General features: G+C 42.2%; 1 protein-coding gene across 1 annotated transcript in view; it reads right to left on the reverse strand.

Annotated features, from left to right (window-relative positions):
• LOC102934228 (deleted in malignant brain tumors 1 protein) overlaps window positions 1–22,213 on the reverse strand; it is a 59,772-nt gene that overhangs the window by 30,271 nt on the left and 7,288 nt on the right. The window contains exons 4-9 of the mRNA XM_043551961.1: window positions 5,249–5,278; window positions 3,638–3,701; window positions 2,850–2,888; window positions 2,317–2,628; window positions 1,175–1,255; window positions 19–36 (exon numbers count right to left, since the gene is read on the reverse strand). Coding sequence (XP_043407896.1) covers window positions 19–36; window positions 1,175–1,255; window positions 2,317–2,628; window positions 2,850–2,888; window positions 3,638–3,701; window positions 5,249–5,278 — 544 coding nt within the window. The remainder of the gene's footprint in view (window positions 1–18; window positions 37–1,174; window positions 1,256–2,316; window positions 2,629–2,849; window positions 2,889–3,637; window positions 3,702–5,248; window positions 5,279–22,213) is intronic.

The raw sequence follows: 22,213 nt of genomic DNA on the forward strand, positions 1-22,213 counted from the left end.
GTATGTAGACAGACTCACCATCACTGATTGTTTCAACTGAAAAAAAGCACATAACACAAACTATATTAGTACAAAATACTTAGGCTTCTAGAAAGCTTTTTCTTTTTTCCTGTATAAACGTAGCAACTTGTTCAGAAAGCATAAATTTTCTCACATCCAATGTTGTTTGGCACTAGAAAGACCTTCGTAGGGGGTGCACACTGTGTGTGCCACAAAACTCCGCTTGCGGTGCTCCCTATACCCCTGCAGAAAGGGAGGTTTATGGCAAGGTGTGAGAGGGGCTGGCTGTTCTGTGACTACATTCTCTCCCATGAGGAGCTGCTGCCTCCAGGCTTACGATAGCATATCAGAGCAGTTCTGACTTCAGACACCCATCGATATTACCAGCCCCCTCTGAAACCCTCCTCTGGGATCAGTCCCTGTGAAAACTCTCTGGTCGCTACAACTAAAGTTGATACATTGCTGCACATCACAATGCTTCTTTAAGCATTCATCTTTCTATTTTAATCCATGTGACAATACTTAGGTTCAAGCCAATACTAACTAAAGTGTCCAAGGAATGTTTCTGATATAGTGACCAGATGTCTTACATCTGAGTCCAGATACATTACAGCCACGGCCTTCTTCATTCACTCTGTTTCTCAAAAACAGTGATCATTTTTTTCTCCTATGATGCATTCTTCCAAAGCTCATGTTGCCCACAGTTGTTATTCATATGCTTAGTCTTCTGAAGTCATAGAATCATAGAAAATTAGGGTTGGAAGAGACCTCAGGAGGTCATCTAGTCCAACCCCCTGCTCAAAGCAGTACCAACCCCAATTAAATCATCCCAGCCAGGGCTTTGTTAAGCCAGGCCTTAAAAACCTCTAAACATGCAGATTCCACCACCTCTCTAGGTAACCCATTCCAGTGCTTCACCACCCTCCTAGTGAAATAGTTTTTCCTAATATCCAGCCTAGATCTTCCACACTGCAACTTGAGACTCTTACTTCTTGTTCTGTCACATCTGCCACCACTGAGAACAGCCTAGCTCCATCATCCAGTCCTCGTGCTAGTGATTTCATTTCAGTGAATATGGTCATTAAATTGTAAAATTCTAGTCTATATTTTCAGTAGGTGGGTACTATATAAAATAGATACAATATCAGTAAAGCAAAGATAAAATAGGGCTTACAAGTGGTGGTTGGCTCTGGCGTCGTAGTTGTAATGGTGTCAAGAATGGTTGTACTAGTTTCATAAGTGGGTGCAGTGCTCTCTTTTGAGAAAACAAAGACAAAAATAGATAATTTTTTAATATGGACACAAGAATCAATTATTTTATTGCTTAATATACACAAATTTCTGTATTACTGTGATATTTTAAATTACTTTCTTAGAAAACTTTTCTTTTTATGAATATTGCTGCATAAAATTTTCTTCTTCTTTCCTTTAGCACAAAATGACATGGGAATATAGTTTGGGAATTTTGTATGTTTGCTTGTGTTTTATTCAGTATTTATTCAAGGTTGTAAGATGACTTATAAGCTATTTATATACAATTGGCTAATTTCTGAATGCCCCAAAGAACCAAGGAAACACAAAGGACCAGTGCTTTGCTGCTGTAAATTAGTGTAGATCCATTGGCTTGACTGGAGTTACACCAATTTATATCAACTGAGGACATGGCCTAAACATTATTTTAAATTGACATTTTAATAGATCCAAAAAGAGATCCCATCATCCATTGTGCAAGAGACATCCCTTCAGTCAGAGAGAGCATGGTGTCAATTGCAAGATTTTATATTTATATCAGTTTTGCTCAATATTATATTTATTATCCCTATTTTACTTTTTTGGTGAATGAGGCCTAAAGAAGCTAAGTGGCATGGCAGAGTCATGAATAAAATCTAGGTTTCCCACATCCCATTTCCATGCCCTATCACCACTACAGAATTCTACTTTCAAAAGAAGTGAGGTTACCAGAACAGAAAACTAACCCTGGTTGACAGATGCTGCCCTTTGGAACTTCAGACTAATGTCAGCAGTACTTGGCTATCCTAGGGTGACTCCCCTCCCCCTCACCTTTTTTTTTTTCTTGTATATCTTTATTCTATGCTAGCAAAACCACATTCACCATGGAACTAACTGGCTGGCTGATTGAAGCATGGAACTAATGTTTGAGGAAGTAGAAAAGTGGCCTTTTTAATATGGGATCCAGTTCCAAAAACTGTATTTCATGTATTGAAAACCTTGTAATGTGACTTTCAAAAACATCTTTGACATGGTGAAAAGTGTGGTCATTCACCTGCAAGACACCTGCAAACTCTTGGTATTTACCTGAACAGATGACACCGGCATCTTCAGAATGACGACAGTTATGAGAGAGCCATCCTGAATGAGGACAGTCCCATAGACTGTATTCCCATCCTTGGCATCTCACATCATCCAGAACAATATTTCCTGAGCCTTGACCGTAATAGGCATTGGTCTTTGCTGCAACACCATATCCACATCCAAGCTGCCTGCACACAACATTTGCGTCATTGAGATCCCAAGAATCATCACACACTGTCCCCCAGGATCCTGCGTAATAGACTTCAACACGACCCTCACATCTGCTAAATGAATTCACCAGTCGCAATGCCAGCCCTAAAATAGATGGAAGGGAATGATTATTAGCACATTAGTTAGTTCTTTCCCTCTTGGTAAAACCGTGACAACTGGGGTCAATCTGACCCACATATGAAACCACATTTGACCACTTCTGGGGATTACATGTCCAGATCAGGTCACACATCTGGATCAGTATGATGTCGAATCCCACAGTAAAAAAATAAATTTTAGTAAATCAAGGGCGAGACAGCACTTACCACTTGGTGTGGTTCTCCCTGGAGGAAACTGAGTGCTTGCTGCAAGAAAAGACAAAGAAGGGACAATTAGAGAACCCACAAATCCTGAGCGTACTGAAGTTAAATCAGATTCAAACTTCTACGGAATATTTCTAGAACAGTGTACCAGACATCTTACTGAAGTACAGATATATTACCTCTACTGCCTTCTTTCATTCATTGTGTTCATTTAAAAAGCAATCTTTTTTTTCTCCCAAGGTGTGTTCTTCATAAGCTCTTGTTGCTCACGGTTATTATGCCTATGTTTTCTCTTTCTCTTTCGTTATCATGCTAGATATTCTCCTTTCAAAATCAGGGGAATGACCATATCTTAAGAGTCAGAAAAGTGCCTTAATGTCTCCTGGGGAATGACCTACTTAGGCTCTGGCCAGAGAGGCTAGCAGGGAAATCTATATGTGAAGATCTTGTTCTCTTCTAGGGAGGGAGTGATGGAACAGAAATGACAGAGTTGGATGGACTGAAAAAAACCTATATTTATTCTCCACATCTCAGTGTTCTGAGGGTACAGTATACAAGAGTAGGGTGGGTAATGGACCTCTACAGTTCAACAAAACATTTATTGCCTGTACCACGTTTGAAATTTGCCCTTCGTATTGCTATTCAATCAGTCCTTTCTCTCATTTCAGTTCATTTGGAAATTCTACTCTAAAAGCACAGGCTACAGTTTCAAAACATTTCTAGCACAGAACCCTATCAGAGAGAAACATTTTAATGAAACCAGAGTGACTTAGCACTTGCCAGTTGTATACCAGGGCCATGATGGAGTGGATCCCGGTGTTTCTGCAGGAAGATAACAGAAGCATAACTAGAGACCTAGGGTGAATTTTCAAGAGGAATGGCAAAATGCACATCCCTTCTGCTAAATTTCATATCCCCACACCCAATCCTGGAAGCACTAGAACTCTTCAGTGAAACAGTTGGAAGAATGTTTTTAACCTGGGCAAACCAACATGTTTTCCCTACTCTTATTTTTGTAACAGCTGAAATGTTTTAGCTGAAATGTCCTGTCATAAATATAAAGGGAACGGTAACAACCTTTATGTATGCAGTAGCATAAAATCCCTCCTGAAAAGATGTACTGAAGGGGTTAAGAAGCTCAAATAACCTGGTTGGCACCTGACCAAAAGGACCAATGAGGAAAGAAGATACTTTCAGATCCGGGGGTAGGGGTTTTGTTTGGGCTCTCTTTGGGTATGTCTTCACCACCCACCGGATCGGCAGGCAGCGATCGATCCAGCGGGGGTCGATTTATCGTGTCTAGTCTAGACACGATAAATCGAACCCCAAGCGCTCTCCTGTTGACTCCTGTACTCCAGTTCGGCGAGAGGTGCAGGCAGAGTCGATGGGGGAGTGGCAGCAGTCGACTCACTGTGGTGGAGACACCATGGTAAGTCCATCTAAGTACGTCAACTTCAGCTATGTTATTCATGTAGCTGAAGTTGCGTAACTTAGATCGATTCCCCCCGCCCCCTACCAGTGTAGACCAGGTCTTTGTTTGTTCCCTCTCTGAATGGAGAGAGAGACCAAGCAGATAAAACATCTCCTGAAAACATACCTGAAATGATACATCTAAAATTATAGAAATTGTAAGTAAAGGCAAGGAAATGCGTTAGATTATCTTTTGTTTTAGCTTGCGACTTTTCCCTATGCTAAGAGGGAGTTTTAGTCCTGCTGTTTGTAACTTTGAAGCTGAGCCTAGAGGGGAATCCTCTTTGTTTAAATCTTTTTTTTAGCCCATAAAGTTACCGTCCATCCTGATTTTACAGGTGCGATTCTTTTATTTTCTCTTTAAATAAAGTTCTTCCTTTAAGAACCTGTGTGATTTTCAGTGTCCTAGAGACAAAGGGTCTGGTCGGTACTCACATTATTCTTAAGCCTCCCCAGGAAAGGGGGTGAAGGGGCTTGGGGGAATATTTTGGGGGAACAGGAACTCCAAGTGACCCTTTTCCTGAACTTTTGTGCAAATCACTTGGTGGTGGCAGCAATACCGTCCAAGCACAAGGAAAGGAATTGTACCTTGGGGAAGTTTTAACCTAATCTGGTAGAATATAAGCTTAGGGGGTCTTTCATGTGGGTCCCCACATCTGTACTCCAGAGTTCAGAGTGGGGAGGGAACCCTGACACATCCCACAATACATCAGTCTCTTGCACAAATGGAGTTGAGTCTTAATGGTTGAGGTTTGGCAAAGTAATAAGCAACTACAATTTGGGTCTTATCATGGAAAAAGTGTCAGTCAACCTTAATTATAAGTGGCGCTACCAGCTCTGCCTAAAATACAATTCAGTGGTGATCTGTACATGTGCATTTCAGCATATTAACATTTTGTGTCATGATGGAAAACATGTAAGTGATGAGTTACCTGTTGTCGGAGAGCTTGTATGTCCAGCAGCTGCAAGGATGAAACATGAGAAATTATAGCTTCAGTTATAAGTGCGGTAGAGTTGGACAACGTTTTTAGGCCAGAAGTTTTTTCAGCTAAATTGCAGATTCGGCAACATCAAAATTGTGTGCAATTCATGCCATTTTCAAGTAATAGTTCAATTAAATAAAAATTTCAAACACTCCACTAGGAACATTTCTTTTTAAAAATAAGAAATATTTCATTTAGTTTGAAATGACTTTGAGTTTCAAAATTTCCTTTTTTTAATCAAAACCTGTAAAAATAGCTGAAATCACACCAAAATGTTATTATTCTGTTCAAACAACATATTTGGAATAATCTGGAACATATTTTTTCAACTTTTTGATTTACTGAAAATCTCAAATATTTGACTCTTGATTCAAACCAAAAAAGAATGTATTTACTGAAACAGATGACACCGGCATCTTCAGACTAACCACAGTTATGAGAGAACCATCCTCAATGAGGACAGTCCCTTAGACTGTCTCCTGGGAAATGACCTATTTAGATGCTTGGCAGAAAGGCTAGTGGGCAATCTAAATGTAAGGATCTTCTTCTCTTCGAGGGTGGAGTGGTGGAACAAAAGAGAGAGAGTTGGATGGACTAAAAAAACTATATTTGCTCTCCACACCTCAGTGTTCTCAGGGTATAGTATGCAAGAGTAGGGGTGCTTGTAATGGACCTATACAGTTCAACAAATTACTGACAAACATTTATTACCTGTACCACATTTGAAATTTGCCCTTCGTATTGCTATTCAACCTAGCCTTTCTCTCATTTCAGTTCATGTGGCAATTCTACTCTAAAACCATAGGCTACAGTTTCAAAACATTTCTAGCACAGAACCCTATCAGAGAGAAACATTTTAATGAAAGCAGAATGACTTAGCACTTGCCAGTTGTTGTGTACCAGGGCCATGATGGAGTGGATCCTGATGTTCCTGCAGGAAGATAATAGAAGCATAGAAGTTGGATATCCAGCAGCGAGTAGGGAGAAACATAAGAAATTATATTAACAGTTTTTAATATTTATTAGTGCCGTAGAATTGGGCAAAATTTTTAGGCCAAAACTTTTTTCAGCAAAATTGCAGATTCGGCAACACCAAAACATTGCACAATTCATGCTAGTTTCAATTCATTGTTCAATTATATTACAATATTAAACACCCCATTAAGAATATTTGGTTTTGAAAATGTCAAAGAAATATTTCATTTATTTACTTTGAAATGACATTTAGTTTCAAAATTTCCTTTTTTAAAACACAACAACAAAAAACACCCCAAACCTGTGAAACGAGCTGAAATCAAACCGAAACGTTGTGATTGTATTCAAATAAAATGTTTTAATTAGAAGAAACATACTTTTCTCAACTTTTTGATTGACTGAAAATTTCAAATATTTGGTTTTTGATCCAGACCACAAATGATTTTTTGAAATTGCTAATGAATGGGGTCGGGGAGAAACCTGGTATTAGCTGGGATGTATTTATAACATTATAAGGGGAAATGACATTTGAAGCTGTATGACTTTACTGGAGGATGTTATGTCTGAAAACAAGTAGAGCAAAACTTTGAAGATACCATGTTTGTAATATCTTGTGACGGGACACCATAAAATGTGCCTGACTCCCCACTGAGCTCAGTGAAAAAATTCCCAGAAAAATTTACTGCTCTCGATGGCAAAAGATTATGGCTGAAACTTAAATAGGTCTTTCATCTTTGGATCTCTAAGTGTTTTATGAAGTTGAGTATTTCTCATTATACCTGTTTTACTTTTTAGGTGAATGAGGCATGTGAATGAGGAAAGTGGCATGGCAGAGCCATGAATAAAATCTAGGTTTCCCACATCCCATTTCTATGCCCTATCACCACTACAATATTCTACTTTCAAAGGAAGTGAGGTTACCAGAACAGAAAACTAACCCTGGCTGACAGAGAGATCCCATCATCCATTGTGCAAGAGACGTCCCTTCTGTCAGAGAGAGCATGGTGGCAATTGCAAGATTTTATATATCAGTTTTGCTCAATATTTTTTCATTTCGTCGTGTTATAATCATGACACTTAAGCTGACTCGTCTTTCATCTGCAAAATGACCCCATGAACAACAATATTGGGACAATATGCAAAGAAAATATCTGATCATCTTACACTAGCATCTTCTTTGTGATTGCACTTGTGAACATACCATACACCAATAACGGTACTGCCACACAAAGGATTTATTTCCTTTATCGTTCACGTAACTCAAGAAAATCTCTCTTGATCCTGGACCAAAATGAGTACACACTAATGGTGACCCGTCAGGAAGGGCAGCCAGCTGTGAGCAAAATGCAAATAAAGGCCTGCTTTTTGGAACCTCCTAGGTTATGTTAGCTGCCTCCATGTCTAATATCAAACCACAGATTTTACATCCAGGGGTGAACAGTGCCCATATGCTAGCTGATCATCTGCATCTCATGAAGGGGTGTGGCAGCTGGCAAGTACCTTGTGTGCACCCAAGGGGAAAGCACTGCACCTCTGAATCAGAATTCACCTAGTGCTTGATCTAGGACCCTGTATTGGCTCTGCACCACCCCCAATGCAGGACTGTGCCTAAATGGAACTATCAAACCCTTAATCAGCAGGAACATTTCTGAGTGCAGAGGAGCACTCAGCTCAGACAAACATATCTGCCAGGGATGTGAATAATACAAGCGCAACTCTGGATCTGGCAGTAAAGAACAGGGAAGAAGGGGTAGCTGAACAGGAGATGGGGCAGGTTGAGATCACATGGGAAAGTCCTAGACAAATAACAGGGCTTTAGATGATGGAGCTAAATAAAAATAGGCAAACAGACAAAAATAAAAATCATGGAAGTATCTCAGTACCAATGGAAGCAGCTTAAAATCAGAAAGAGATAAACTAGGAGGAGAGTTGATGGAACAGGATTTGGATTTAACAGACATTACTGAAACCTGGTGGAATGGCACAAATCAGTGGATATAGTACAGGAAGGACAGATGAGGCTATAGTGTTATTGGGTAGCATCCATTCTAAAATAGTCCATAGAATCTAATGAGTTAAAATTTCTGAGAGGGTCATAAAGCAAAATTAGCATGGATACAAATTCTGACTCCTAGGTACACCAATATACTTAGTAACATCATACTGCTAGTCCCCAGATGGGGGGAAATTGTGAGTGCAGTGTTGCGGGAGATAAGAGGGGTAACTGAATCTAAAAAAGAGAGAGAGTAACGTGTGACTTTTTCCACCCACCTATAAATTGGTCGTGTCAAATGAAGACAAATTTTACAGAAGAATTTTTCCGCACTTTAACTTCTTAGGACAGCTAGTTTTAGAGCACACAGTATGCTGGGTTACTCTGAATTATGTCCTAAGGAAGAAATGGGAGCTGATTCAAAAAGAACCTTTAGCTGTCCTATTACCATATAATAATGCAATATAAACAAGTTCAACATTCTCAGGAGAAGAAAGGGACCAAAAATGTGAAATGTAGAATTAAAATTTTGAAAGGGGTAATTAAAAAAAATTAAAATGGAGAAAGCTGGTCTAAAGTCCCTAAAATCAAAATTGAAGACATTAAAATGCTCTAACTCAGTATGGAGGCTGTTAGCTTTAGCACATCAAACTGTAACCGAGTTACAGCAGGCATGAATACGCCTGAAGCAAAAAGAATTCAGGAAGGCAAGAAAAAGATGATGAAAGTGAAATGATGGGGTTCAAGAGGTTGTTCAAGCCAACTACACACCACACAACAGAAACACTAACCCAGGAACCTATCCCTGCAACAAACCCCATTGCCAACTCTGTCCACATATCTATTCAAGGGACACCATCGTAGGACTTAACCACATCAGCCACACCATCAGGGGCTCATTCATCTGCACTTCTACCAATGTGATATATGCCATCATGTGCCAGCAATGCCCTGCTGCCATGTACATTGGCCAAACCGGACAGTCTCTATGCAAAAGAATAAATGGACACAAATCCGTCGTCAAGAATTATCACATTCAAAAACATGTCGGAGAACACTTCAGTCTCCCTGGACACTCAATAACAGACTTAAAAGTGGCAATTCTTCAACAACAAAACTTCAAAAACATACTCCAAAGAGAAACTGCAGAACTGGAATTAATTTGCAAACTAGACACCATCAAATTAGGCCTGAATAAAGACTGGAAGTGGATGGGTCACTACAAAAACTAGAAACTAATTTCCCTATGCTAATTTCCCCCTGTTGTTACTCACACCTTCTTGTCAACTGTTTGAAATGGGCCACCCTGATTACATTGGCCTCATTACCACTACAAAAGTGATTTTTCCTCCTGTTGATAATAGCCCACTTCCACTTTAATTGAGTTGTCTCGTTAGCACTGACCCCCCCACTTGGTAAGGCAACTCCCATCTTTTCATGTACTGTGTATATATATCTGCCTACTGTATTTTCTACTCCGTGCATCTGACGAAGTGGGTTTTAGCCCAAGAAAGCTTATGCCCAAATAAATTTGTTAGTCTCTAAGGTGCCACAAGTACTCCTCGTTGTTTTTGTTAATACAGACTAACACGGTTACCACTCTGAAATCAGTCAACCTTGCAGAACAAGGTTTCCTTTCTCCTGACATCACAATAGTAACGGTGGTGGCAACAGCTACAAAAAAGGCTGGCATTTCTAGCACTCTGTAAAAAAGCAAAGAACTTCTCAGCAGAAAGGAGGAAGATTGGGGAGAGAGATGGCTGGATAGATTAAAAGAGCTAGGCTGGTCATAAGGAGGGATCATCAATATCGTTCATATTTCATGATGATTTATGGCCTATAATCAAAAGTATTTGTAACCTAACTGTGCACATAGCTAGCCTATGAAGCCACTGAGCTTTCCCCTTCCTCCCCCATTGCTTGTTAAACCAACATGTTGCATCTTGTCTTAGCTCATATTGTAAGCTCTTCAGGGAAGCTTATAATGTGTTTGAAGCCACTATTGTAATACAGATAAATAATAATTTTTAAAATATGTGTGTCCACAAGGTGGTGCTAAATCTTTTAGCTCCATGAAAGACATTCATTCAAAATAAACCATCCAACAAAAGATGATTTTCTTTTCACTGAGCATGAGTTTTTCTTGGAAAAATCAACTGACCAATGGACAATACCACTATTAATTCAGCCATTTCTCTCTCAAACATATTTAGAAATAACTCAAACAGCTATAATGTTAAATCTAGTATAGTTTTTCTTGATGTCAAATAGCTAGAAAAAAATAATTTCTAAAGACTTTGAACACGTTGGCCAAACATATTCTTGTTCCTTGGCCTCTTCTTGGTCCTAGCTTTAAACTACATAATCTGTCTCTGCGCAGGGCCTGATTCTAATCTCACAAAAGTGAGAAACAAGATAAGCTCCATTTAAGTCAATTGGTTTTATTGGTCTAAAGTCAGTATGTGAGATCAGAATCAGGCCTATCTTGTTCATAAGGGGCCTGTCACCCTGACATACTTCAGCTGGATCCAGCTAAACTACTGGCGGTAGCTATGTCATTTTTAAAAAAGAAGCTATATTCAGTTAACGTGGTGAATATTGGATCATGCTATGGTGAATATTACAATAAACAACAATAGAATGTCGCTAGTACTATGAATTAGACATATAAAGTGGTTCCATACCCACTGCTTCATCAACAAGTATATTGCTTTATTAGCAAGTAGTGATTTTGCAGGGATCAAATATTCAGTCTCCCCAGAAATGCATGTTAGTGGATGATCATTTTAACAGTAGTGGGAAAACCAATCAGAGCCCAGACTAGACAATTCCCATCTTTGACGGAGCTGGAATATTTGAACAAGGCAGTAACTCCATATATCTCACCCTTGAAGATCCAATTAGATTACTTTGTGCAATGGGTACCAAAACAGTCGATGTTACTATTAAGGTTTAGTTGTTTGTACAACTGTCTAATAGTTCGGTGTAATGCTTTAACAGGTAAGCAGCTTTCTTTTGATTTAGGTTTGATACTTCTTAAAACAGCTCAAAGCACATGCATTTATTTTCCATTTTATATACTGATTGCAGTGTTATAAAAACAGGAAATATCTCTCAACATTTTAGTCATTCAGAATACATTCGAATAAAAAATGGGCTCTAACCATTAAACCAATCTGAGAACCCACCAAACTTTGGGCAAGTTCAGATTCAGATCCAAAATCCATTATTTGAGCTCCTCTCTGTAGTGAATACACTATGAAAAAGTTTAATCTTGCACCCTGACTTTGCGTGACCGTGCCATTGAAGTGGGAAGTAGTGCTGTAACACAGTGTCATCTCCAGCAGTTCCTTTTGGAGTCTATGATCAGAATCAGACACAGGGATTTGGGCAACACTAGCCTTGCCTGCCTGTTTGTTGCCTCTTCCCCACATTAAAAGCTGAACAAGCTGACTTGTAATGGGGGTCAGGGCTCTTGTTCACTCATTGTATTAGCAGGTATTAAAATGCTACGTAAGGCTGGTGAAGGTCTACTCACTGTGAGGTGTGGCCTTCAGTCTTGGGGATCATAGTCAGCTGACACGTTAAACCAGCTGCACTGGGCTTGGGATAGAGAATCGGAGAGCCATAACTGGTTGTTGGTTCTCATCATTTCTTCTTTTCCACTCTGTTGAGTGGCTGATGGGGGTGAGGGGTAAAGGAGCAATCTACGTGATTTTGTGACCGGATGTCACAGTTTTATAGGGACAGTCCTGATATTCAGGGCATTTTCTTATTTAGACACCTATTACCCCCGACCCCTGTTCTGATTTTTCATACTTGCTATCTGGTCACCCTAGTCTGCAGGAAAGCAGTGGGATGCAGTTGGAGATGCAATGCCCCTATCATAAGCTTATACCGATGGGGCTGATTCAAACACTGGCATTTAAAAATTGCAGGACACAGCACAGGGTCCATTTCCACAGCACATTTCCAATTTATAATCAAATACAATATTCATTACAGTCAGCTATCCAGGGCCACAGTTGGGACTGTCCTAGCACAAATCACTGCAGATATTGGCCAAATGCATCTAATGGAAAAGTTTGTTGTTCTCTCTCACCCAGAGAAGTTACTCCAATAAAAGATATTACCTCACCCACCTGGTCTCTCTTACAGAGAAGTGCTATAGAATTTAATAGAAAATTATACCCTATAATTTTAACTGTTCTACAGAGTTTAATAGGGATTGATATTCCTATTATAAAATTCTATACGATTCAGAAACCTATAGAAAGGACATCACTACTATTATATTTTATAATTTTTAGAATAATCTCTAGCAACCCCGATTACATTCCTATAGAATTATGTAACCCTACAGAGTATTCCATATGGGATATATAATTAATAATTACACTTACATTCAGGCAACTCTATTGAAGTGTATTCCTACTGGTAAGGAAAACATTCCATAATCAATATCTTTATTTCATGATCAATTTGTTCACACTTACCAAATCATTGTGCACTAAACCCAAACCCAGCCAAGTTAGAAGGGTGGTGTATGTTTTTTGTTGTTGTTTTTAGTTAACTGAGCACAAAGAAAGAATGATTGAATCAATGTTGCAAAGTTGACAATCTTATTTAAGCTTGAAAAAAAAATCAAAAATGGCTCAAGTAAATTGTACCAAAATTTCCCATGAATAAAAATGTTGGCCTGAGACTAAACACAAAATAATGTATCCAATTTCCCACCTCCCAATTTCTGAAAAGGTATCACCTCCAGGGGTTTTTCTTCTGGTCATGGACCCATAATATCTGTACCTCTGAAGCTGCCAAGTAAATGCTTCAAGTAAACATGTCCCTATTTGCAAGCAGCGTGTACAGTAAGGATAAATTTAGCTACAGATGCACAAAGAGCACTGGCAAAACTGCTCATTTATCTATGAACACATCAAATTTGGTTGTACAAACTCCTGTTTTTGCAACTTTAAAGTCTCAAAATCCTCAGGGTCAAATTGTAAATTTGGAATCAAAGCACAATGCTATTGGTAAATTAAAGGTCACCTGAAGTTATTTTTTCAGTTCTCTGGCACTTTCCAAAAAATAATAATTAAAATCTATTTGAGTTGACCTGAAACTGAAAGTGCTAAAAAAAATTATGAAAATGACCTATTTTGGAGGTTTGGAGGTTGTGGTTTGGAGCATTTTTAAACTAAAAGCAAAGGAAATAAAGGGCTAGATTAACAAACTAATACGGGGGAGGATGGTGGCCGCTTCCTTATGCTCTTTAGTTCAATAGTAGGGCATGCCCTCAGAAAGTGAGACACCCACGTTCAAATTCCTGCTCCAATGACTAATTATTTATACAAGTGGAACAGTGTCAAAAGAAGAGCGTGCGCGACCCCCACACCAAATGTCCCATATCCCAGTTCCTGGGGTGCTCTCCTGCAATGGGGGAGACAAATTCAAATCCCTGCTCCAAGTCAGGCAGCAAGGAGAATTGAACCAAGAATTACCACAGCCCAGGTGAATGTCCTAACCACAGAGCTAAAGATTAAGTGAGACGCCACTGCCTGCTGTCTCGTGCAAAAAATACAGAGATGTCTGAAACAGCCAATGGCATAATGCATAGAGAGCACTGCAAATAATCTCTCCTGGCCACTGGGAAGCAGAGGTGGAGGGATTGGGTAGTAGTGGGGAGAGCTGAAAGAAGAAGAAACTGGAAGAAGCTAGAAGAAGCAGGGACAGTCGGTGGGGGGAGGGAAATGTAGAGAAGCAGAGGAGGAAATAGAGGATGGGGGGAGAGAGAGAGAGAGAGAGAGAAACACAAAAAGAATGGAGAAAGAAAGGAGCTAAGTCAGGACCTTCAAATACTTGGGAGGCCAGCCACCTGTTAAGCAGGGAGCACAGAGGTTGATCAGATCCCATGATTTGTAGGTTAGGAAGGATATTTTAGGTTCGTTAAGGAGCCAGACTTCAAAGTTGCTCTGAAGAAGTTGCCCTGCTTCATGGTTACAATTAGAGTTCAACATATATCCTTATTCCCCTGTTATAATCATTCAAAAATACACTGAACGGATAAACACAAGCTATCGCACACTCACCCTTCACAAATCTTATTTAACCAAGGGCCTGATGTGAACAGAAATAACTATAATGCTGCTTAAATACTAGTTATGAAAATCACCCACACTATTTCCAGGTACAAAAGTCCAAATTCTATAACATGAGCGTGACAGGATTGTTTAGAATAGGGTGGTTTAACATTTTGAACCAGTTACCCAAACTAATGACAGGATAAGAAGAAAGAAAATCACTCACAAAGGGGAAGATGCCAGCATCCTGGTGTGTAACAGTTCATTTACCCCAAGTACACTCTGATAATGTCACAATTCTATCTTATTACATTTTGTTAAAATGTATTTAATAAAATATTAGCTAGGTGGTTCAATGTGCGTCTAGAAGTATTACTTTTGCCGCACTTGAAAATAAATATGCCTTTTAGCAAGAGAAATCATATTAGTCCTTAATTTGCACCCTGAACACCAAGATTTGGAGACATTAAATTGTTAACTTACAGGCTATTGATTGACTTGATTTTAATTGTGGCACAAGCCACTAACACAAAACACTAGGTGGTGGGAGCAAGGTTAATTTCACCATACTAAACAGTTTATTTAAATGGTTCAAATAATAGTTACAATTAACTAGTTTGTTTGGCTCACATTTTTCAACAGAGCTGTGCTATCCAATGTAGCCCTACACTGACGCTACCTTTAATCTTTGCACAAAGCTCCCATTGGCATGACTGGGAGTTCTAGATGTGGACCCAGTGAAAGTGAGCAAAATGTGTCTTTACATTTTTGTAAGAATGACCTTGCAAGAACAGTAGGCATTTTACCTGTGGTAGTCTGCAGAGTTCCAGAAATTGTCAGGAACATCCAAATGAAGATCATTGTGGCACCCATCTTGTGAGGGCTCCTGAGGAATGGAGCAGCAGAATTTATAGTCTCTGACTATGGAGGGGTGTGGCTCAACAGTCTGCTCTGCATCTACAGTAAATCAATACAAAGTGAATTCCAAAGGTGATTTCATTTCAGTCACAAAGGAAGGTGTGTTTAATTTGTTCCCCATTTCATTTTATTTTTATAACCTCGTGGTCTCTGACGGAAGACAATATTTAAACAATAGCATTTCACGCTTCTTGAAGGAGAACTTTTGGCATAAATTATCCCACTTAAGTTTGACTCATGTATGAATCAAAAGTTGCCTTTGGTGTCTCTAGAGTAGATCCAGGTGCTTTATTCTTCCCAGCTACTGCTGTTGGCATGAAAGGGGGAGAATCTTTGAGACTGTAGGAAGTGGTGGGGTAGCCTTTCCCCAGGAAGGAATTTTTCATGGTGTTTGAAGGGTCAATCAGTTGTCTGCAGTACATAATTCAGGAACATAAAAATAAAATAAAAATCACAAAAATATTTGGCAGTAGTTTATTTAATATTTTATTAGTGTCTTATTGACTTGACATTTTGGGGTTCGCCCAGGCCAGTAACAGATTCGGTCACTGTTTGCCTTGTAATCATGGGTGTCTTCTGGCTGTGCAGCTTTGATCCAGAGCTCTGACCCCAGCAACCTGCTCGCAGCCCACTAGCCTCACACTGGCTTTGCCCAACTTGGCTAATCTTCGAAGGCTGAACTTAGTATCTTCCAGCCCCAATTCACCCCCAAATCACCCTACTGCAGGATCAGTCCCTCTCTCTGGACTGTCACAGAGAAACTATTAAGTTTGCAGCCTCTACAGAGACAGTAAATTCTCGTTTATCAACCTGAGACAGAATTTGGGGTTTGACCTTTTGATACTCTTATATCTTATACTAATGTGTATGAACAAAGACAGCATGTGTGTTGCTTCTGCCTAGCCAGATGGGTTTGTTAGTATAATGGGAACAGATCAGAACCAGTTAAAATGTTACAGGGTAGGGTGGGAGTGTGATCTATGAGCATATAGTGGAAGGCTGCCTGGCTCTTCTCTTAAGGCAAGGTCAAGCAACCAGTCGGGAGGAGCAAAGGGGGATTGGGGGGAAGGTATAAAACACTGAAAGACCAAAGAAATGCTTGTCCCTGACTGTAGCACAACCTCACTCCTTACCACTCCCATGGGGTCAGGCCTGCCAACAGCAATTCCGGGCCCCAGGGCAAAACAGTCAAGGAGCAACTGCTGGTGCCCAGTGAGCTGATGGCTGCACTGCTGGGTGCGCTCTTCTGGCACAGCCAGGGCTTCCACATGCCCGTCCGGCTGCCTTCGCCGATGCCGATACCACCCCACGCGCACCTAGAGCATATGTGCCGACTTCCAGATTTCCTGGAGGGTGCTCGACTCCCCGCTCATCCAGACCCTTCCCCCAATGCCCAGCCCCACCCCACTTCTTCCCACCCCTGTTCCACCCCCTCCCCTGAGGGCGCCCCATGTACAACTGGTGCCTCCCCATGGGGGGGGGGCACGATCTAAAGGGCAGGTCACGTGGCCCCACCCCAGGGCCACTGCACTCCCCCCGCCCCATGTTACCTGCTGGGGGGGGCTCTTTGTCCTCCCGCTGCGCCTGCCCCCCCCCTGCACCTTTTGCCGCTCTCCCTGGCAGGCAGGAGCCCAGGTGGGGGGCAGGAGGGAGCCGCTTTTAATGTTGGCCCCTCCAGGCTGCTGTTCCGCAGCCCTGCCCGGCAGCTGCCTGAGAGAGCCTGGCTGGGAAGGAGGCAGCTTCCGGTCCCTGCCTGGCTTGGTTGCCAGGGACCCGGCACCCGAGCCGGGAGCAGAAGTCACCTCCCCTGCCAGGCTCTCTCAGGTAGCCACTGAACAGGGCTGCAGAACAGCGTCTCAGTGGATGGAAGGGGCTGCTCCCGCCCCTTCCACTCTCAGCGTCTGGGCCATGCATCACCCAGGCCCACCCACACCCCACCGCTTCTCACCCCTTGCTCCTCCCCCTCACCCCAGTGCCTCCAGTACCCTGCTAAACAGCCGACAGCAGCGGGCGGGACGCACTGGCGGGGACAGGGATGAGCTAATTGGTGGGGCCCACCGCTGGCAAGAGGTGCTGTGGCAGGAAGGAGGAGTCCGCCGGTCATTAGCACCCACGCAGCGCCTATGCCTAGGAGCCCTGCGGCCAGCCTGGGCGATTTAAAAGGGCCCAGAGCTCCTGGCTACTGCTTTCACAGAAGCACCAGCGGCCAATTGCCAGGCCCCTGGGCAATTGCTCCCTTTGCTGCCCCCTGCCCCAGCAGCGTGCTTGCATGGGGTACAAAAGAGGTGGGATGAAGACCCCAGACCGAAAATGGAACATGACCATAAGATTCATAGATATTTAGGTCAGAAGGGACCATTATGATCATCTAGTCTGACCTCCTGCACAATGCAGGCCACAGAATTTCAGCCACCACTCCTACAAAAAAAACCTCACACCTATATCTGTGCTATTGAAGTCCTCAAATCATAGTTTAAGGGGTGGGACTGTAGGCGTGCATTGCAGATATATTTGGGCCTGCTAAGGAGGAGAAGGTGGAAATCGGGACACAGGGTAAATGCTCTGTGGCGTCAGAGCTAGGAAGGGGGACTAACCCCAATAAACATTGCATTGCCTGAACTTCAGATTTCTGGTCCTCTGCTTTCTGTCTGTGTGACAAGGACCAGGGGAGAGGGTGAAGGGAAAGTCCTCTAACACACTCCAACCTGTTAGCTGTCTATAAGCACACACTTCGCTCATCTTACATAGCACGGATGTTTTATAATGAAAGCAAAATAAGTTTATTATTGTACTGAAAAACAAGGACTAAGTTATACCAAGTAAAAGGGATAAAGGCAGAAATTGTTACAAGCAAATAAAAGTGAAAATATGCTTCTAAAAGACTCAACCTTAACCAGCAAGATAAAGTCATGGTTCAAGATGATTTCTCTCACTCAGTCTCCTTTCCAGCTTTTTTCTGGCCAGGACCCATCACAGAGATCAAATCGCTTGGTTCCTTTGCCTCCTAAGGTAAAGGATAAAGGAAACCTCTCTCTCTCTCTCTCCCCCTCTGTTCCTCATATATCCAAAAGGATTGTGTGTGTCTGACAAGTCAGGAAAGCCTCCTGGGGATCCAGTCTCCTGTCTCTCTCTGGGGTGCAGGAACCATGTTAATTCTCTGTCTCTTGAATTCAGGATCAGGATAACCACTGCTGGCTTAGCGCCATGGCATTTTTTACTGCTAATATGTAAATTGAGGAAAACCACATTCTTTTATTTAGGACAGACCTGTTTTGCACCTTTACCTAGATTAGGCTGTCTGGTCTTAAACATCGGTTAGTAACATCATACAGAGGGAATTCATAACTTCGTGTATAACATTAACACATGGATTTTACAATGACATTAATACTCAGCATGTTATTAGTTTTTATATGATAACCTACACAATACCTTTGGGATAAATACCATAAGAACAGTGTTGGGTGCAGTGAGTTGAATGGCTCTAATGAGTGACAGCGTGCCCTATGGCTGTGGGTGTCAAGGGCTCTTAGGATCACATTACTAATAAGATTTTAGGGGGAAAACAGACTTTGGAAACTGTCTGCAGGGCTCCCCCACATTTTCACAACTATTGACATGGACACTTTTGCCCCAGTCAATGTCACACACAAATTCATCCTTCCAAAGACCATGGATCATCAGAGGATATAAGCGGCAATGTCACTGCCAGTGACAGTGAGATTGGGAAAATCATCACAGTTAGAGGTATGCAAAATGTTTGCAGTAAAACCTATAGACAACATAAACTCATCTCATTTTGGTCTGAGCTTTGACTTGAGTCTATGATTTAAAAAAATGTTGAGAGAAAGATTTCCTAAACTGCATGAACCTTTCCAGAGAACCTGGATCAACTGACTTATTTGCATGAAAGTCATGGACAAATCAGTGGATTTTACACAAAAATCAAGTGAAACCCAGTGGTTTTCAATTAGACTCCATGTTCATTGAAACCTGAAATGAAGTGTAGAAAAGTAGAGGTTGAAATGAAATTTAAACTTATTTTTGTATGAATTCCTCATTGAGTTTAGTATAGCTACAATCACATTGTCAGCTTAAATATGAATTTTTCTTCTGCTATCAGACATTGCTTGGGCCATGAACAAGGATGCACCATACCCATCTATTATACTGTTTGCCAGAATGTCTATTTTGTGTTTCTATAGCTTTTTTTTTTTTTTTTTTTTTTTAAACAAAGACAAGTTGTTGGCCTCTCACTCAATGCCCAACATGAAGGGCCAGTAGACTGATTTTTTGTCTGGTCCCTGGGGTGGCCCTATCAGGAATTAAAACGCCTGCTGGCATACCTCTCAAGGTCATAGCCAACCTCTTTATTTTGGGAGCACTTCCTAAGATACACAGTTTTACAGCCATCTTTTGCCATCCACCAACTCAGTCCCAAAAAGTTAAATAAATTGAGACTCAATTGTGCAGATCACCAGGAGGGTTCCGAGGGTCAGGGGTGGCCCATGGACCACATGCTGATAAGCCCTATTGTAGATCATGTGGGATTATGGTCGAGACCCTGAGATGGGTGTAAAATGAGTACAGTTGGACTGAAGTCAATGGAGATGCACTTACATCAGCTAGAGATCTAGCTCTGATTACACAGAATGTGCTTGATTTTTGTTGTTTTTGTAATGCTGTATTCTGCACTTCCTAGGTGAACATGGTAAAAAATGGTTGGTGGACATTCATTGGAAATCATGGCCTTTGGTTTCCGTCACATTTTACAGGCTGCTCCTGAATGGGTTTGGGTTACAATAATGTTTAGTAAATGTGTTATTTCTTGCGCGCTCCGAAAAGTAATAGGTGCCTCCTGAACCACATTCAGCTATGGTCTCTGCCCTCCACAGCACACAGTCCAAATTCAACAGGCACAGCAGTCGAGAGTCAAAAGGGACAAAAGGAGAGAGGAGGGTACAAATGTTATGGTGAAAAGACCACATGCACACTAGGCAGTGGCAGATTAATGATTTTGCCACCCCTAGGCCCTGAAATAATTGCCGCCCCCACCCGGCAGCTCCCCGCGCCCCCACCCCAGCTCACCTCCACTCCGCCTCCGCCTCCTCCCCTGAACGCACCGCCAGGTCCTGCTTCTCCCTGCCAGCACTTGTGCATGAAACAGCTTCGGGGGGCTGGGAGGGAGGAGGGGGGAACACGGCATGCTCAGGGGAGGAGGCGGGGCCGGGGAGGGGATTTGGGAAAGGGGACCAATAGGGGCAGGGAGGGGGTTGGAATGGGGGAGGGGAAGGGGTGGAGTTGGGGCGGGGGTGGGGGGGACACAAGCACCCACTGGTGCCGGGGAAAGTTGGCGCCTCTGGCTGCTCTTACAAATTTGCCGCCCCTGAAAATTTGTCGGCCTGGGCGTTAATACGCCACTGACACTAGGCCCTGGTCTATGACGAGTTTAGGTCGAATTTAGCAGCATTAGGTTGATTTAACCCTGCACCCGTCCACATGACCAAGCCTGTTTTGTCGACTTAAAGGGCTCTTTTAAGTCGATTTCTGTACTCCTCCCCGGCAAGGGGTTTAGCACTAAAATCAACCTCGCTGGGTAGAAATTGGGGTAGCGTGGATGCAATTCAACAGTATTGGCCCCCGGGAGCTATCCCAAAGTGCTCCATTGTGACTGCTGTGGACAGCACTCTCAACTCAGAGGCACTGGCCAGGTAGACAGGAAAAGCCCTGGGAACTTTTGAATTTCATTTCCTGTTTGGCCAGCGTGGTGAGCTGATCAGCACAGGTGACCATGCAGAGCTTGTCAGCACAGGTGACCATGGAGTCCCAGAATCGCAAAAGAGCTCCGACATGGACCCAATGGGAGGTACTGGATCTGATCGCTGCATGGGGAGAAGAATTTGTGCAGGCAGAACTCTATTCCAAACGATGAAATGCCAATACATTTGCCAAAATCTCCAAGGTCATGATGGACAAAGGCTACAACAGGGACACACAGCAGTGCCGCGTGAAAGTTAAGGAGCTGAGGCAAGCCTATCAAAAAACAAAGGATGCAAACGGTCGCTCTGGGTCAGAGCCCCATACATTCTGCTTCTATGATGAGTTGCATGCAATTCTGGATGGGGGGGCCCTACCACTATCTGTGGACACCTGCAAGAGGGGAGTCTCATGCAACAGGGATGAGGATTTTGTGGGTGAGGAAGATGAGGAGGAGGTTGAAGATAGCACACAGCAGGCAAGCAAAGAATCCCTTCTTCCCAGCAGCCAGGAACTGTTCATCACCCTGGAGTCAATACCCTCCCAACGTGGGCTCCCGGACCATGAAGCCAGAGAAGGCACCTCTGGTGAGTGTACCTTTGTAAATACAATACAGGGTTTAAGAGCAAGCGTGTTTAATGATTAATTTGCCCTGAAGACTTGGGATGCATTTGCAGCCCGTATAGCTACTGAAAAAGTCTGCTAATGTGTCTGGGGATGGAGCGGAAATGCTCCAGGGACATCTCCATGAAGCTGTCCTGGAGGTACTCTAAAAGCCTTTGCCACGCAGTGAGGGGAGGCCCGTTCATGCTGAGCTGTTTGTGTTTAGCTGAGAGGGATCTTCCCTGACACTAGTGTGGAAGTATAACATTGTATAAGTATAACGTTGTATAAGGGGACATGCTGGATACATTGTATATGAGAGGGCATGCCAAAACATGTTACAAAGTATCTGAGGGAGCACATGTAGGGACAGTTAGCTTTTGAATGGAGAAGCAATTAAGATAGAGCCAGCACGTCTAAGAAGCAGGCATCAGAATGGAAGGTGTGAAGGGCAATTAGTTAAGTTAACTGGAAGCTGAGATTGTTAAGGGTGGCAGGTAATTGAAGATACGTGACTGGTCTCAGGGATCTCGAAGGGTGGTGACTAAAATCTTTTTCTTCTTTTGTCTGTAACTTCTCTGTAACTTG

Source organism: Chelonia mydas, chromosome 7, assembly GCF_015237465.2.
Source record: "Chelonia mydas isolate rCheMyd1 chromosome 7, rCheMyd1.pri.v2, whole genome shotgun sequence".
Taxonomy (NCBI): domain Eukaryota; kingdom Metazoa; phylum Chordata; order Testudines; family Cheloniidae; genus Chelonia; species Chelonia mydas.